At 32.8% G+C, this 20,436-nt stretch overlaps 1 protein-coding gene across 1 annotated transcript; it reads right to left on the bottom strand.

The window, feature by feature from the left end:
• Positions 1–3,699: 3,699 nt before the first annotated feature.
• LOC147069412 (epithelial serine protease-like) lies at positions 3,700–19,695 on the bottom strand. The gene is made up of 7 exons (XM_085950265.1): positions 19,629–19,695; positions 18,956–19,004; positions 17,718–17,871; positions 8,193–8,350; positions 7,169–7,267; positions 6,396–6,541; positions 3,700–4,205 (listed from the first exon to the last, which is right to left on the bottom strand). Exons 1-7 carry the CDS (start codon positions 19,677–19,679, stop codon positions 4,029–4,031), a joined length of 834 nt encoding a protein of 277 aa, XP_085806391.1. The 5' UTR covers positions 19,680–19,695; the 3' UTR covers positions 3,700–4,028.
• Between the last annotated feature and the right edge of the window lie 741 nt (positions 19,696–20,436).

Here is a 20,436-nt window from a genome sequence, read left to right as displayed (position 1 = left end):
TGCTACGCAGTGACATACTAATTGCAATAAATTTTAATAAACTATTTAATAAATAATTTCAATAAACTAATATTAAATTTTTTCAGCATGTGATTATTTATGCAATTGTTTGTTTGAAACTAAATCCTGCAATCTAGGCTCAAATTTTGTGGTGTGAATAAGACACTTCCAATACTCGTGCGAACCATCTATGGTACCCAGTAGCGAAGTGTGGTAGTAGGTTGTTTAGCATATCCGTAAATTTGTACGTAAACAGTTCACCGCAGGACACTTATTCGTGCGCCGCAGTACGTGAACCGTGAGTTCGTGTAACATTTAATCAAATGACGAGTTCTTCGTTGAATATTTCATCGTGGAGTATATTTGTACGTATGCTACAACATGTGGCAAATTTTATGAGATGTATTCACTAGGTTAGGTTAGGTTAGGTTAGGGTGAATCAAATCCGAACAGTACTATTTGCAAACTATCGCCTCATTTTGTAAGATACATACAAATGTATTCCACGGTGAAATGTTCAACGAAGAACTCGTTAATACGAACTCATGTTCCACGTACTGCGGCGCACGAATAAGTGTCCCACGATGAACTGCATAGGTACAACTTAAATGTAACCGGTTGTTAAGATCCGCCAAAAATAGTGCACATTAAACTTTCTTAGTCATACATATTTATTTCAATTACAATTTACAGATGGTGTTGGTTAGGTTTTCAAAAACAAATAAACCCGGCCTAAGCCAAACCATAATAGTTTAGGTATATTTTTGGCGATATGACCGATTGTGCTCACTTTTTCATTCATACTTATTTGTTTTGAATCCGAAATATTACACATTTTGTACATAAAATTTTTTTTAATTCAATAATCTCTGCCTAAACCAAATTATTGTAGATAAAACATATTATTCTCTCTACAAAATATCCAAAGTTATGTAGTTATGATTTAATTGCATAATTTTAGATATTTTATATAGATAGACGAGTATTTTTTGACTACTATCTGTTGTGGCTTTGTTTTCTCGGGGTTTAATTGAATTTTAAAAACTAACCAACACCATTTGTAAATTGTAGTCTTATTTCTATGAAAAAAAATACGAATGACACTAATGGTATCACTGTATACTGATTTACATAATATTATATCTTTTTGAATAGCAGTAGTCACTGACCGTTGGAAATTGTGGTATTTTATGTAAACGGATTGGAATTGTTGACCGCCCTCCTGCAATGCACATTTCGCATATGCACGCTGTGGGCCTGATCACCTGGAGAGATCAAATCTCACATTAAGACAGTGGTTTCTAAACTATATGTTACTACTAATTTTAGCGCCTCCCCCCTTTATTTCATTAAATAATACAGACACCTTTTTAAATAGTCAACAATGTACTAATAATACAAAATTGAAAAAATAAAATAAAAATAAACAAGGCTTTACTACTTATATTATATTCATTTTTAAATTACTTAATTTGTTTTTCATGCGATGAATGTGCTTGATTATTAGCACAGTCAATTTCAATAGTAGTCAATCCAAATTTATCATCGTTCATTGACACACGGATTCTATCATGGGCCCTACATCTTGAAACGGGCCCACCTACCTATTGCTGAGGTTAAGGGCAGTATAGTACTCTAATGTAGTGTTTCCTAAATTATACACGGAAGTTATCATTTAAGTATATCAAACATCATATGTAGGTACGAGGGTGGGTCAATAAGTCCTTAGAAAAGCCGACAGGTGGCGCGACTAGTACTGTAAGCGGTTTGTTTTCATGCAGCGGCACTACCGATTCAGTATGCTGCGAAGTTTCAATCAGATTGGTCGGGTTGTTGTGTGTTTCTCGTACATTTAAAAAAAAAAATTGCTTGTGGAAAATGGAAAAATGGAAAATGGAGAAAATTGAGTTTAGAGCTGTTATTAAACATTTTAATATAAAAGGGTTAACAGCAAAGGAAATAAAAAACGAGTTGGATTTAGTTCACGGCATATCTGCTCCTTCACTTGCAACTATTTATAACTGGTTAAATGAATTTAAACGTGGTCGTACATCAACAAAGGATGAACCACGCTCAGGACGTCCTGTAGAGGTGACTACACCAGAAATTATCAATAAAATCCACGATATGGTGTTAAGTGACCGAAGATTAAAGTTGAGTGAGATAATTGAGGTTACAGGGATCTCAAAAGGTAGCGTCATTTCTATTTTACATGACAAATTGGGCATGAAAAATATTTCTGCAAGATGGGTGCCGCGTTTGCTCACAGTCGACAATAAACGCAATAGGGTGGTGGCCTTTAAAGCCCTGTTGTCGCTCATGCAACGCAATCCGGATGAATTTTTTCGTCGCTTTGTGACTGTAGATGAAACATGGATACACCACTATACTCCCGAGACGAAAGAACAGTCAAAGCAGTGGATTGCGAAGGCAAACCATGTCCAAAGAAGGCGAAAACCGTAAAATCAGCTGGTAAGGTTATGGCTTCTGTATTTTGGGATGCGCGTGAAATTATTTTCGTTGACTATTTGGAAAAAGGAAAAACAATAACAGGGGATTATTATGCATCTTTATTGGACCAGCTAAAAAACAAAATTGAAGAAAAGCGGCCTCATTTAAACAGGAAAGAAATCCTCTTTCATCAGGACAATGCCCGTGTTCACACATGTTTACGATCAATGGCTAAAATTGAATAATTGAAGTTCGAATTGGTCGACCACCCACCGTATTCGCCAGATTTAGCTCCCAGTGACTTTTTCTTTTTCCCAAACTTAAAAAAATGGCTAAGTGGACAACGTTTTTTTTCAAATGAAGAAGGCATCGATCGGACAAATGCTTATTTTGAGGACCTTCCGAAAACTTATTTTTCTGACGGTTTAAAAAAAATTGAGAAACGTCTAACCAAGTGTATTGAGCTCCAAGGAGATTATGTTGAGAAATAAAAAAAAAATACAAAAATAAAAACTGTTTTAATGCTTTTTTCTAAGGAATTATTGACCCACCCTCGTATCACATGAAATTCCACCACACAATTACATATTTTAAATATTTAATAACCCTGTAACAAAGCAGCGCTACAGGCGAAGTTTTTACCATTAATAAAATAATGTGAAAAGTGTATCAGCAAACTAACCAAGAACTCAGTAAATAGATTTTTGTTTGCTTCATATGTCTGGCGCAGAAATCATTTAAAAGTAGAAACATGGTGAACTTATTTTTTTGTAATTTTGATTTCCAAAGCTCCATTTTTTATGAATGCCTTCACTTTATCTTTTTAAATCAGTGAATGCATTAGTGTTCTTTGCATTGATTTATTCACTAATTTTTTTTTAATTCCACCCAAATAGACAAGTTTAACAACAAAATTATCGTTCCTAAACAAATTTGCTTCAAATTTCAACATTATGATTTGACCCTTTTATTTCATTTTTTCACGAGGTAGTTTTGAAGTGAGGTATTATAAAATTAGTCTCCATATTTTCAGACAGGTTTGCAAACAACCTTTTATATGACAGTTTTTTCTGTAGTTTATAACTAGCGGCCATATTTTAAACTATGCATTTGCAAACTGCAAACCTGTGACTACATAATTGTGTGAAACTTTTCGCGCCTCCCTTCGCAACACTCCGCGCCTCCCAGTTTGGAAATCGCTGCCTTAGGATATGGTACCGAAAGCGAAAGAAAGAAAATACACTGATATATAAAATGGCACATACATTTTATTGGTTCATAATTTAATATTATGGTGTAGGTAAAAACAATTCATAGATCAAATTATTTTCGTAATAAAGAAATTCTGTCAAATGAATTTTAGCAATATAGACAGAAAGTCTTATTTTTGTCTCGAATAAGTTATTTTGTTTCACAAATTAACCATTCAGTTAAAAAGAAGCGATGTATCTCACTTTTGATCTTAACCAAAGAAGATCAAGGAGGTAAAATTCACTGCATATTATTTATTGGAACCTACATAATATTAGTTTTAGATTTTTGTAAACACCAATATGATTTTAAATATGTCAATTTTCTTAAGGCCTGACTGCGATTCCAGTCTTCTGTTGGATCCAGTCCACGAAACTGGATGTGCGGGCGAATCCTGATGCAGAGTCGGCTTCGCATCCTGCTCCGCTGACGAAGCTGACAACACCGATCTGGGTGTCCAAACCGTCGCTCTCTCGTACGATCATTGGACCGCCACTGTCACCCTGGAAAGAAGAAGAATATAATCATTAAAACAACGGAAAACATGCACTACTTTGGTATTTTATTAGATTTTAATTGGATTACAAAATAAAGTTAATCGTACTACTATGTCCCTCGGGAAGGAAGGCGAAGGAAACAGGTAGCTTGGGTTGACAAGAACCTGATGTGGCGTGATGGTACAAGTTATTGCTCTCGCAATTGACATTACCAATAGCAGGTTAACTCTGCACATTATGACAACCAGTGTTTCCATCTTTTCGAAGTGGAATTATAGTACAGAACCTCTACAATTATAGTATTTGGGGAAAAAATATAGTACTCGTTGTCATCTGTTGAAAATATATAGGTTTTGTGTTTCTTAGAACAAAGTAACGGAGAATTAGAGAAATTTCAATGCCTTTATTTATATAAGTACCCCTTCCGACCGTAAATGCTTAGCGGCGAATTCAAAAAATCCATTTTAAATCAAAGCCTAGGATTTTTTCCCCCTCTTTTGATGAACTTTTTTTCTCGGCTCGCCAAATTTTCTTTTATTATAAAATTATAAGACTTTGCACCAATTTATAAAACGGAAATTACGAAATTATAGTACTTTTGGCTATTTTTTTAATGTTGAACTTAAGATAAGAATACATTTTTTCCGATATTAAAAATTATAGTATTTTGGGCGTACTATATCTTTTTTATATCGTACACAGTACGCGAACCAAAATTATTGTACAAATACCATACTTATAGTACGGTTGACAACACTGGTGAGAACAAACCACTGATGCTCCCGATTTCTAAGAGCTTTATCAGACACATAGGTCAATACTACCAAAAATGGAAAAATTCTCATTTTCACCACGTATACGTCAGAAAAAATACGTGGCCAAGTTTTAAACCACAGTATGTAAGCATACCTAAGAGAAAGCCAGTTGGATAAAGCCACGGATAGTATCCATACATTATTTGTTATTATTATTGTTATTTTATATATATTTCTTTTTCTATATTCTCTTCTCTCTTGTGAGGGTAATGTTTGACTTATAATGTAAATCTCATGTTGTGTACGTCTTGAATTTAGATTTGTTATGTCCACAATGTTTTGTATTCTTAAATAAATAAATAAATAAATAAATTACTGGTGAACTCACTCCATAATAAGTAGAGTTGGGTTTCGGGAATTTCCCGACGGAATTCTCGAGAAATTTTCGAGATTTTCAATCCCGAATCTCGAGAATCTTTTCTCGGGTTTCGGGATTTCTTTATTATCAAATATTGATTGAAAAAACGATTTTCTATGTGAAAAAGTGGACAGAAAACACAAAACGTTCAAAGACTGATCGGGGTATTTAACACAATTAAGGGCGGACGTGCTCAGCGTGGGTCAAAATGGAGCTTTTATTCTATTTTCAAAGCACGATCCTGGACATTCCTTAAACGTTCTAGATAATCTATTTATATAATTTTGAAGCCTTATTATCCTTTATATTTATTTTAAACATTTGATGACTGCATAAAGTATTTTTATTACATAACATAGTATTCTTTTAAACCTCTCGCTCTAATGTTTTAGAATTTAGTCATATTTCAGAACATAAATGTGCAGTGGTGTTAAGATTTTTACATTTATTAATTTTTAAACGCATTTATAAAACTATCAGTATAATTTATGTCGACATTATTATTGTGAAATATTTACGATAAAAAATTATATTGATAATCTCTGTGATCCCAAATTTGACAAGAATTAGGCATTTTATTATTCAAAAAATGGGCAAGATTAAAACATTTGAAGATAATTCTAAAGAGACTAATTATAAGCTATGTCTTTGATCATTCAAGTGTGATAAACATCCTACGAGTAATGATTGCTTTATAATAATTATTGACTTAAGAATAAGGTAGTGTGTTTTTGAAATAGGTAATTTCTTTTGGCATTCCCCAGTGGTTAAGCTACAACATACGGCCGTAGCCATAAATTGACAATTGAATTCTTTACTGGAAATCCCGAATCTCGAGAATTCAAAATTTCATCATTTCGGGAAATCCCGATCCTCGAGATTGAGATTTTATCGGGAAATACCCAACTTTAACCATAAGGTCGTATTTCAACTGATCCATCATGTGTGGTCGAATGAGCCAATATGTACATTTTGACTATTGTATTAAGTAATGAATGAATGAACAATGAATGTACTACTCACGAAGCAGACTCCTTGGGCTCCACTCTTGATGCCCTCAGCGCAAATGTTGGAATTGATGATGTAGACTGGTCCAAAGTATTCGAGGCACTCGGCGTTAGTGATCACGTTTAGGTTTACGAAGTTCAATAATGGAGATACTGGGCCATCTTCAAGTAGAAAATGCAAACATAAATAAACAACCCTACATAATCCCTACGCAGTGACATCCCTAGATAAAATGCCGCCCATAGGCAGCGCCAAAATACCACCCCATTTTTTTAATACAGTATTTTTTTATCATACTTTCATGACTCCAATATCTAAGAAATGTGTTGTATGGATACATTACTAAAAATATATATACAACTTAAACTAATTGAAATGCCATCTCCATTTCAATATACAGTATTGCGAGTCCACGGTTTCAGATACATATAAAACACATCTGACAACTTTCAAAAGTCGCGAGTGACCGGCAAAAATATTTGGATAAATTAATTAGGTAAGTATGTACCTACCTATAATTCAAATATAATTCGAAAATCTGCACGTGTCATTGCTGGTAATCAGAGACGTGACGTCCATGTACAACGGAAGTAAACTATACATCGCAAACCCGACAAAAAAATTACGTAAGAGTGCGTAACAGAAAGTGCAACGCATCATTCTTAATCTACCCATGTTGGCCACTATTGGATTTGTTACACTTTTTGTTATGCTTGGATTTCTATTAAACGATCTTACACAAAATTGTGACATAAGATATTTAACTTTGCAAATCGCTTTGAACTTACTATTGTTGGTGAATCCCCAGCCGCTGACGGTAGATGTTTTACCAGCGAAGGATACAGTTGCTTGAGATCTAGTCGGGAGACGAACGGGCTTGATGGTGTCTGCGAATTTTAATACATAATCGAGTTATAAAAACGTAAAAATCTTAACTTAAGGGTTATTATTGTGAGCTGATACATCCACAAGTGGTTATCGAAAGCGCGGGGCATAGAGCCTGTCCACATGGCGCGTTAACAAGTTGCCCGTTCTCCAGGTATATGTGACCTCAATGAGCCGTCCGAATGATAGTGATAATATTATCATGTCTAGGGAATCCAATGCTGAGCCAAAATTCTGATCTCGGGATTTCGAGATTACAATTTGACAATCCCGGGATTGGCATTTTTTCCATTGTTAATATAAAATTTTCATATTTACAAATAATATTGATAAAATCGGTCAAAAATAAATCTAGTATAATTTATGACATTTATTGTTAATATTGTATACGTTCAATCTTGGAAGTGCAAGTCTAACGGAGTAAATAATATTGTAATATAAATAATAATGTGAATTTAATATGAGATTGCTGTTTCTGATAGTAAAGACTTAATGAATGGGTTAGCGAGATTTAAAATAGTAAAGCAAATCATGGTGTACGTACGGCCTTTCCGCTTCATAAATTTAATTAGTCAGCGAAATATGAAACTGCCGTAAAACGTATAAGATCATAGTGGAATTACTTTGTTAATAGTGCTAAGCATTGTTTTTTTCCAATCTTTCTCATTTTTATTAATTTATGTGAAAAAATAAAATGAATCGGCAACTTACACATGGGTATAAATCAAACTTCATGCAAACTCAGTTTATTTCTAATGTAGTTATTTGTTATTAAAAGTATTTTTTCTGTTATATTTTCGTTTTTATGTTATTTTCCATAAAAATTGATAAAAAAATCAATCCATTATGTTTATCAATCCCGGGATTCATAGGTATCGAAAATAGCTCGGGATCCCGGGATTGGAATCCCTAATCATGTCGTCTTACTTGACACTGGGACATCGCGTCCAAGATCGATGACTCCGACGTCGTTGTTGAGAGTGGTGCCACTATACTTCTCGTGGTGGACGAATTTGTTCGACGAGATCAGTATCTGAGGAGTGCCAAAGTTCACGGAGCCCAGGCGTACATTAATGCTCGCCTGGCTGAAAGAATGAAAGAAGAAAACTATTAGGTAACGCTTTGTTCACATTATACTGTTTTGACCGTACGGGAAAAATCAAACGGCGACATTCTTTTAGTAGCGTGAAGAAAAGCATGGCCCTTTTCACATTACACGGCGACGGTTAATAACCGAATCGGCGCCGTATAGCAGCCGTTAAATGTCACGAGGGATTGCAATACCGGTATTACAGTATTTATCAATACCGAAATACCAGTTATAAAATTCCAAAATACCGGAATTTTCGGTATTAAGAACACTCGTTTACGTTTTTGAAAATGAATTATAAGTTATGTGCTGCTTAAGAGGACGTTCTACAGAATTGGCCTTGAGAATTGAAAATATGATTTTTTAACATGTGGTCCATAATATCTGGTCTACTAGTTAATATAAAAAGGTCGTGTCAAAGTTGTTTGTGTTAATAAATTTGCTCTGTGACTGATCCGACTCATATTTCACATTCATTTCATCAGGGCTGTCGAAGACATAAATCATAATATATATTTATAATTTTAAATTTCTATTTATAATATATATTATTTAAGTTTTGTGCATCTAATGCCGGGTCCACACTGGCAACAAGTTAATTTGCTGGCAACCTCGTTAGATTTTACGATAATTATTGTAAAATTTCTTAAGCAATTATGGTAAGTATCGTAAAATTTAATGAGGTTGCCAGCAACTTGTTGCCAGTGTGGAAATGGCTTAATATCCACTGTGGTTCACGTAGTGGCATGGACCTGGGGTTAGCTAATTCAGGAAGTCAACACCCATGATAGAATTTTTTCCAGTTTTGGTTGCATTATATTCCAAAACTCTTCTGTAAAAATCGTTTCCGAGTTTATAAATGGAAATTTCTCGGTGTACATAGTAAACAAACCTACGAATAAAAAAAGACAAAAAGGAACATACTGATTCATCGCAGTAAAATCTGGTAATCAAATTCGCCATTTTGAAAAGCGACGATTTTGCGTAAACAAATATCACGTGGTCTGTACGTGTGCGGCAAACTTCGATTGTGTTTGTAATTTTGTGCAAAGTGCGAATGTAATGTTTTCAAATAATTGATATGGATTAATTATACCATCGTATTATTTTCTCGAAATCATAAACATACTATAATAGTATTTGAGTATCAACCTATGTTCAATTTGAATTGGGTTATAATAATAATATACCCGTATATATATCAATAGTATGTTTGCTACAAAATCCACCCAAGTTATCAGTACGTACTTGCACAGGTTTGATTAAAAACCATGATGAAATTAACATTTAAAAAATATGAATGCTTAATATTATTTTGACAGCCCTGTTTTCTGATCGGCTTCATCTAGCAGGTGTTCATAAAATAATAATAATTCTCCGCGCGGCAGAAATTATCAGTAATAATAATAATATTTCTTGAAATAAAATCTCCGATGATTAGTGATTTTTGCGAAAAGATCGATTTAAATTGACGTAGTTACGACGCCGAGGTCCTTTTTATACTAAATTATATTTGAACGGCGGGCTCTTCAGCGGGCCCTTAAATGCAAATATATTGTGTGAATCCAACAGAGGTGAACAAAATATTAAAAAAAAATTCATCAAATATATTTATATAAGTATTATAAGTAATTGTCGCGATGAATTATCATAATATTATTTCGAAATAAAAACATCCGTGACGAAAATGTTCTATTCTATTTATTGACGACTGTACAAGCGTTAAATTTAAGAAGCTTTTCCTGCAGCCGGACTTATTTGCACTTGATGAATTTTTTAGGGTTTTTGTTGAAATTATCAATATATTCAAATTATTTGTAAAAAATCACTAGTTCTACAATTATGATCAATACATATTATTAACTGTCAACATAATAAATGTAGGTGTTTTTGCAGTGCTCGAAATGGAAAATTTCACGAACAGGAACGCTGTATAATTTTCCGAAACTAAGTACTTATGCTAATCCTTTCTTTACGTACGTACGTACTTTTGATATAAAAATGCAACAATAAACTTTAAACTTCTTACGTGGATCTATATTGGGCAGGTTGGTAAGGATTGTCAGCGCCGCAGGCGAAATAATCTTGTTTTAACAAAGTATACCGTCAAAAATTGTATTATTCTTTATTTTTACTTTATCTACCACTATAACCAGTGCATGATACCTCTACCACCACTCGTCACTGATTATAACTTACTGTCTCATTTGGGATAGATAAGTTTGTAATTAATTAGTCATAACAAACAACATATCCACATAAGTACCTTATAGATTCAAATTAAAAAAATATTTACGTAGTTATAGAAAATTTTACAAATTCCATTTAAATACGAGCACAGAATATCAAACATCAAGAAATAGTATTAAAATAGTGTTTAAAAAATAAAGAAATAGTATTAGAAAAAACAGTAAGTGCCTACCTATACCAAGAATTTATAAAATAGCGTTCACATAAACTCGTTCTCACGCAGGTGGAATATACGATTATCCGAAGCGATTTGGTTGAACATAGCTATTTCCTGCCCAATTATCATTAGCAATTATTGCACCTTGGCAGAACAAACAACTTAGATTATCAAGAAAGTTATAAAATAATATATAATAAAATCAATACTAAGTACCAATAATGGCAGAGTTCTCATTTGTACTGGGTAGATATAAGTTGGAAAAAGTACGTAGCCTAAATACCTAGCTCTCTTTTTAACTTTCAGAATGCAGTATGTAAGCATACGTCTTGAGAAATCAATCGGATAAAACCATGGATAGTATCCACTATCCACACAGCTTTAAAGGATTCTCAAAGATTTATTTTGAACCTTCTCCACTATAAGAAGGCCGTACCTACATCTAATAAAAGTTTCAAGTCATCCAAACAACGTAAACATAGCATTATTTGTAATTAAATTACCAATGGTGTGTCATTTTCATTTATATAAGATAAAACATGACGGAAGGTGAAACTCAGGTTGCTAAGCGCGATTCTTATAGAATAATATAAAATTGTCATTAATTAGTACCTACTATATTCAACATTATAAGGACTAATATTGTATTGTATGCATGTTATGTTACAATGGTGATGCTTTGGTTACAATTATTGTAATATACATCTACCACCGTATTTATTTAATAATCTATGACTAACACCACCTAAGATAATTAGATGTCCGCACTGGACACATAGGTACCTAATTTGTTAGTACCTACTTATTCTAAACGATTCAATCTATATTGTTTGTCCTTCCCTACTCACGTTATTATTGCCATGGAAATGATAATAGGTACCTACATACAATACAGATATTATGATAGTCGTACATTTTTATTAAAGGATATTCCTATATTTTTTTTAAACAAATTTACAAACAAAAATTAAGTAAAAGTTCTCTCCACACTACCTATGTATTATTTCTATTATTTTTAAAGTCACAAGCTACAATGCATGTAATAATAATTGTAATACAATAGGAACGTCCCAAATAAATAAACTCTGCAGAAGGCTATTCAATATTTTCTGCCCAAACCATCAATGGCCCAAACACATTTTTGTAGAAAAAATCATTCATTATTCATTGTGAAAATTGGGGTTTACGACTTATCATAAATATTTTTTTAACACAAGTCAAGTTGTTGAGATAATAATAATTATTGAATCACAGAACAGATGTTGCCACTGTATTGTCCACCGGAAAGAATTCCTAATGTTTTAGCAGATTTACACGAAGTACCTACTACGTAATTAAGCCTTCATTATTTTTATAAATATCCACAAAATTATCAAATTGTGCGTGTGGCCAGAATTATCTTAAATCAGTTTGGATACCAGCGACAATAGTATATAGGTATATATGTAATAATATAATTAAGTATGTAAAAATGGCGAATTTGTATCCCACAGGAAAGTACTTATTAAAAACGATAATTGTAAGGGTGATTATCCACTTAGTGTTACGAAGAAAAAGCGAATTTAACATAATAGACTTTTAAAAATATTATATTATAAAGCCTATTATAAGGAAAGTATTCATCCACAGGTACTCATCATGACCTATGGCAAATAAATGAATGAATGTAGTAGTTATATCACAAGATTTATTGTACTATAGTCGCAATTCAACAATAATGTAAATTACAAAACAAATGTAAACATCGTAAAAAGAGGGGTTTACGACACGTCATAAGCTTTTTTTAAGAAAAGTTAATTGTTGAGATGAATACCATCTGTTGCCACTTCAATGGTTATTGGAGTGAATTCCTAATGTAATGTAATGTGGTTTTAGCAGATTTACACGAATTACCTACTACTTTATTATACCTTCATTATTTTTATAAATAACCACTCAATATCATTTTTTAAATGATCAAATTGTGTAGGTATGTGGCCAGCGTTATGCCGGGTCCACACCGAAAACAAGTCGCGCGACAACTCGTTAAATTTTACGATAAGCATGATAATTATCGTAAAATTTCTTAAGCAATTATGATAATTATCGTAAAATTTAACGAGTTGTCGCGCGACTTGTTGCCGGTGTGGCCGCACTTTTACGTTACCTGCGACAAAATATTTTTCAATAGTTTCGGTTAACACGATTCGCCTGATGACATTTTTGACCAACTTTTAGAACAATTTTTTATTAAAAAATCAAGTTAAACACACAGTTAAAATTAAAACACAAAACTTACTAGAATGTAGCAAAAAAACACCAAACTAATAATATAAACAATTTTGTTTAGAAACGTATTTATATCTTAAATAATACAAAATATTTTAAAAGGCAACTAATAGGAATATTATAGCGGATTGCACGAGTCAAATTATCAAACTTTTTTGTACTAATTTAACCATCGAAAACACAATTCATTCACCCGAAAATAAATGGCGAAGTAATAATTTTTGTCACTCCGAATAAAATAATATAATAAATTAGTAGGTAAGTAAATTAACAATGCGTAAGTCAAAGGCAAGATTGTATTGAGATTTGAAATGTTTCATCCTTTAGAAATTATTAAACAATGTATACTTTATTTTTCAAGAGTTTTCAAATAGTGTCAGCAAGGCACATTTTTTTGGGTAATAAAGTAATTTACGCTTGCAGCTGGTTGTTTCTTGTTATTTAGACAATGCATTTAGGCATGGACATATCGACACAAAATAAGAAGGTTGAAAGAAATTTAGGGATGTCATAATTTTTATTTTTAACCCTTGCACGCCCGGCATAACATAACTTCGTTAATTTTTAATTTTGAGAAAAACTTTAAAAGATACATTCATATATAATTATCTCAATCTAACGAACCGCAACGCAATTTTAAATGAATCCACGAGCCGGAACGGTATATTTTGGAATTCCACGAACCACAACGGCGCTCCGGTGCGTTCCTGTCCATTCCGAGCGCTGTGTTTTTGTTATAAAATAATATTTTTAAATGATTTTATTAGCTATATTTTTATTGATAAGCACGTACTTCTGTTTTATTTTTTACCACGTTTTTCTTAGTTCGTATTCTTGTTTGTCCGCGTGGTTGTTTATCAAATACAAATCTTGCAATCGATTTTTAACTAACTTCCCGACTAGCTAGATATTTGAAACTTTTAGAATATATCAGAACACGATGCAGATGCATTCTTTAAATACTTTTAGCCAACTTTAAGTAGAATTGAATTCATTTTCAGTTAATTCTGTTTTGTATGAAAAGTTATTTCGGAAGAAATCCGTAATCCAATCCACTATTATTGGTTGCTAAGGGGGTGGTCATAGCAACAAAATTATTAATATATACGTGTGTTACTATGGAAATCACAATGACATTTCAGTATTCTATATTTGTTTGTTTGTTGCAAAATAGCAAAAAAATGATTTTTTGATAATTGCCTTATTTGTCCTAAATTATTAATACATAGAATTGTCAAGTTTATATGATTCAACAGGAAATTTAAAAACGTGATATATAAAAAGTTCTTTTTATTATTTATTCTTAATTCAACGAAAACGAATAAGTATGACTGTAAAAGTGTGCACTATTTTAGTCGAATCACCCATAGCATACGTAACCTATTGTGAATTGGATTAGGCAGGGTTTAATTTAATTTTAAAAACTAACAAACATTATCTATACATTTTAGTGTAAGTTCAGGGGTTCACAAAGTGTGTCCCGCGTGACTTTTTGATGTGCGAGATTAATTTATGTTATTTTTATTCTTCATATGTTCAATGAGCATTAATAAATCAAATTTACGATCAAAATTAACAGATAACTATATCGCATCTGTTTTTGCGTATTCACACCATAACATTTGAGCCTAGATTGCAGGATTTAGTTTCAAACAAACAATTGCATAAATCACATGACGAAAATATTGAAATATTATTTTTTAGTATATTAATAAGAGTAATAATAATGTATATTTAGTTAAAAATATAAGTTTACACAATGAAATAATTTTTTATTCTTTAAAGTTTAAAGAAAAAAGGCGGCTCGCCAAATATTTTTGAATTCAAAATAGTCCCTTTGACGAAAAAGTTTGTGAACCCATTTAGTTCAATGAAACAAATATGTTTGACTGACAAAGTTTAGTGTACACTGTTTAAGCCGCGTTGCCACGATCCAAGTTGACTTGGACCGAGCGCACTCGTACGAGACATCTACATACTAATTAATCCTATCTATCCAAGCTACTCGTAACTTAGATGAGTAGGACGTGGTCCGAGTAGCTTGGATAGGAATAATTAGTATGAAGCTGTCTCGTACGAGTGCGTTTGGATGGCGCTCGGTCCAAGTGTACTTGGATCGTGGCCAGTGGCGGCTCTAGCATCTTTTAGTAAATGGGGTCAGATGGCGTGAAATATCTAATAAGTACATATCTAGTCAATGTTAATCAAAGCGTAGAAAACATATCTTTTGTAGCTATTAGATTTATTATTATTTGGACCCCAAAAGTATCGTTGTATATGTACAATGTAGGTAGAGCCAAAACTCACATAGTGCATGAGGGTTGGGCCAAGAAACAAGAATCAATGATGGGCAAACGGTACAAATAAAATATATACTTAATTAATATACACAAAATCAATGTATTGTGGTAGGCACGTATAACATGAATATTCAATTGAATATTGACTACAGAATGATGAGGGGACCGGGGTCCGTCCCTTTGGTACCTTAAGGAAGAGCCACCTCTGATCGTGGCAACGCGGCTTTATGCTGGGATCTTAACAGCATATCTCCACACTTCGCCACTGATACATACCTATTATGCAATAATATGATTCTCATAGCCTGCCTAAGTCAAATAACAATAGGCACTCCATTTCTACCTATCAGTAGATTTAAACAATGTTATCTAATATAATTATCTTATATAGTTATACATTATTATTTTGTTTGTCAATCAATAATCTTCATACCTACATGGTTAGTTAAGCATATTTGGCATTACAAGAATAATCACGGATATAAAATGAGATTGAACACAATTTTATTAATCCGATAATTGATAATAATTGATCAATATTATCAGCAAGTATAACCTTTTACTGTTGTTATGGCATTTTGTTATACTTATCAATGGTGAAGGGCGACGTTTGGAAAGAGGTAGGCTATGGAGAAAGGAGAAAAAAATACACTTGTCAGGCACACTTACGGGCAATAAGAAGATAGGGTACAGTTCGGTTATGAGGAATACAGCGGAAAACACATTTTGAAAATACCCGATATACTGGATTATTTGTTAGATTAGCCTAACCAAACCTAACCTAACCTAAACTAACCCAAACAAATAAATAATCCAATATATCGGGTATTTTCAAAATGTGTTTTCCGCTGTATTCCTCATAACCGAACTGTACCGAAGATAGTTCGATATTACTACTGATGAATACAATAATACACTGACGATATAAAATTGAACGATGAGTTTAAATTTAAAATTATGTATTTGCCTAAACATTCATACACGCAACATACGCTCTTAAGGTGAAGCCTTTAGTGAGCCCTTTTTTTAAAGAGGCACCTAGCGGAAAAATACGAAGCTTGCAATTTGAAATTTTTTTTTTGATAATTTACAATTTCAACTGTATTAATTAATAAATATGTATCTGAAAACATTAAATAGAAAAATATTTTTTATTTTAAGTGAAAGAGAAAACTTACAATTGTAAAAAATGTAATAAAATGTGAATTTGTTCAATCGGACCGCATCTTATTAAATCATATATTTTATATTATTATCATATAAAATCGTATAATCGTAAGTCATATTTATTATTAAAATTTAGTGTATTAAGTTTTCTAAGCATCGCCTAAGAGATTTTTGACTAATTCATAGTTTTAATATTTTTTATATCTATTTTAAAAAACATCGATTTAAAAAAAAATATAAATGTGTATAACTTGAAATCTTTTTTAATTATTATAGTTAAAATTATAAATTATCAAAAAAAAACTCAAATTGCAAGCTTCGTATTTTTCCGCTAGATGCCTCTTTAAAAACGGTTCAGTAAATGCTTCACCTTAATATGTTATATTTGAAAAAAGCCGTCGTTATGTACCTATCTGTTCCACAATTATACCAGTATTACTAGATATTTTGAAATATTTATATATTTAAAGCATTGATGAATGACTTATGTACAATATCAGATAATTTATACACATTCAGAAAACACAATAATACGCTGAATTTAGATCACAGATCAAAATAATGTTCATCAATATCTCAAGTCTCAACTGACATAACTGACTGAATAAATTACGTTAGTCTATGACTGAACTAACTGATAAATAAAAATCACGAGATACAATTATTTTTTTATTTTTAAAAACAATTTATAATTATATCTGATTGAACCCAATATAAATTATTTTTTTAAATCATCTTATTTATTTATTATTTGCTTAAAACGGCAGTCATTGACAATAAACATATCCATACAGAGTTTAGGCTGTTCGCCTATCGCCTATAAACTCCATACAAATTTCCAGACATTTCTAAAGTCACGTAAGTGACGGGCCATATAAAATAGACCTGTAGGTCTATTCTATACTTATCGACTGCTAAAGTGATAAAGTGATAAATATTATCAAACTTAGGGTAGGTTTGTATCAAAGTATTAGCACTTATTTTAACAATTACAATAAGTTGGTTGTAATTTTTGCAATAAGTGCTATATTTTAACAGCACCTTTCTTGCTACCATGTCTAGCACACAATACAAAGATTACTCGTATACCGAATGCTTTCTCTCTGGTAATTAATTATATTAAAATTTTGTTTTTGTATTCCAGATAAGACTTTCTTTATTATCTTTTGAAGCGGATAATATGAAGTAAATGATAATGCGAGTGGTTAAGGAGTCCTTACCCGACAAGACAATGTGCAGCAGTGAGCACCCATCTGGTACTGATAAGGGATCCTCCGCATCTAGATCTTCCGCCGCTGGGGTTTATCATCTCCAAGTTCACCTGGTGGGGGAACTGACCCTGGGCCGCGGGAGAACCTTGGATGATGCGCGCATCTGCATCAAGAAAACAAAATTAATATTGAATAGTTTTAGTTACAATTTCGCCCATTTCCTACGCGATAAACTACTATTGTGGGTTGAAAATATGTGTAGCAATAGTTGGTTTAACCATTTTTTTACACTCAAGACTGTAAAAATATAAGTAGAGTTGGGTTTCGGGAATTTCCCGACGGGAATTCACGAGAAGATTTCGAGATTTTCAATCCTGAATCTCGAGACATTTTGGGAAATCCCGGATCTCGAGAATCTTTTCTCGGGAATCGGCATTTCTTTATTATCAAATATTAATTGAAAAACGATTTTTCTATACGAAAATAGTAGATAAAAAACATAAAACGTTCACAGACTGGTCGGGGCATTTAACACAATTAAGCCAACTTTGACTCAAAATGAGCGCAATTTTTCAACGTCAGAGAATTTTGTGTCCCAAAAGCGTAGGTACGCGATTGTCAGACGCAGCGATTGACAGTCTGTGTTTTTTGAAATCCTATTTTAATAAGTAATGTTTTGAATTATTTTTGTTTTCCTACTTCTATTTGTTTGTAACACACATTTACATAAATAAAAAAAAAATCATATTTTTTTGGAATTTGTCTGTTTTTACACTGATTTTAGGATTTTTTACAAGTTTTTTTTAAATTTCTCGATATCTCAAGAATTATTTGCTGGAACTCCAAATCTCGAGAATTCAAAATTTCATCATTTCGGGAAATCCCGAATCTCTAGATTGAGAAATACCCAACTCTAGTTATAAGGTCTTGTTACCAAGTGAACGCCTCATTTGCTTCACGAAGAAACGGTAGTTGTATTAGGGGGATGGACGTTGGGTTGTTCTTACCCCCGATGTTATGTTTAATCGACAAAGGTTGCTTAATGTGTGTGTGACGTGGTATGTTCGGGCAGTGATGAATAATACACGGAGTTGGTATTTTCTTGGTTTTATATTGTAATAATAAAGTTTGGATAAACACGGCATAACGGCTCCAAAGAACCAATATAATGCTATTTCAAAGGTCTTATGTGGTTTAATTTGGCAGTTAACTATCAATTTTATATAGACATTTAAAATTAAATTTACCTTCACCGAAGGACTCCAATGTTCTGATTCCTGGATTCCTCGACGCACCCTGGAATGATATAAAGGTAACGATGTATCAACCAGTGGCGAGGGGTGGAGGTAGGCTGTTATGATTCGACATAAATAGTGCACACAACACTTTGTCAGTCATACTAATATGTTTTCATTGATTTACAATGTGCTGGTTAGTTTTTTTTTTAAAATTCAATTAAACCCTGCCTAACCAAACCGTAATAGTTTAGGTATGCTATGGGCAATCCAACAAAATAATGCATTAATTAATTAATTAAGAATTTATATTACAGATGGCGATCGGCTTTTGTATTTTAAATAAAAGTAGGTATTACTTTAATCACTAACCGACGTCACGGATCACTCCAATTTGGAAAGCGCTTCAGAGAGTATTAAGAGCCATTAGATAAAATTTTTCGCAATTAAGAATGACGCCTACAGCATAGTGGTCTATGTGCATGGGCGCGAAACCGATTCCTGCTGGATGTCTTACTTTTTTCAAAAGAGATTTTTTATTGGTTATAACATATTTTCTCAGAAGTGTTTTCAAAATTATGTATGCTCAATAATTAGAATGTTACATTCTTAAATTTTATGAATTATTCGTTGAATAAAAAAATAGTAAAGGAATTTAAAAATAACAATAATTTAAATTACTTACCTGTGACAAGGCCACGAAGGCTAGTAGCCCCAACAAAACGAATTTCATCATTGTAATCAAAAATATTGACTATAAATAAACAGATTCGATTGTATTTATATAGTCACACACAATAAGCAGGGTCGCAGTAGGAAAGAATAAAATGCCAAATCGATTATCTATATGTGTAATAATACTTCCAGGTAACCTTACTCTGTTATCGGAAGTTAGCATTAAGTTCAGCAATTTCTCCCTGTCCATCAATTTTTCAAAGTACTAAATTTATTGTTCTGTTCACCTGTTCATCGATTTTAAGGCAGCTTATGATAGCATTAATCGAAACCGGTTATACGAAGCAATGCGAGAATTTAAAATTCCGACGAAAATAATTAAACTTGTAGAGATGACAATGACACCAGTACAATGCCGGGTGAAGCTTCAAGCGGAAATATCTGAGCCATTTATATCACTGAATGGCCTCAGGCAAGGTGACGCTCTGGCATGCCTTCTTTTCAATATTGCACTAGAAAAGGCGATACGGGATGTAAAGATTGATGCCCGTGGCAGCGGCACGATATTTACTAAGCCTGTGCACCTGTTGGCGTATGCCGATGATATCGACATCATTGCCATATCAGAATTGGCACTGAAAAAGGCATTCACAGCACTAGAAACCTCTGCCAAAAGAATGGGTTTACAAATAAACGAGGCAAAAACTAAATACATGCCTGTCTATGTCACACCACGAGAAGTCACACCAAAGTTAGATATTGGTGCATACAAGTTTGATATGGTCGACAATTTTATATACCTTGGTTCTCTTGTAACT

Source organism: Rhyacophila brunnea, unplaced genomic scaffold, assembly GCF_057557595.1.
Source record: "Rhyacophila brunnea isolate RB1 unplaced genomic scaffold, BYU_Rbru_1.0 scaffold_23, whole genome shotgun sequence".
NCBI classification, from domain to species: domain Eukaryota; kingdom Metazoa; phylum Arthropoda; class Insecta; order Trichoptera; family Rhyacophilidae; genus Rhyacophila; species Rhyacophila brunnea.
The sequence above is the reverse complement of the archived record's forward strand: the minus strand, read 5'-3'. Positions and strand labels throughout refer to the sequence as shown.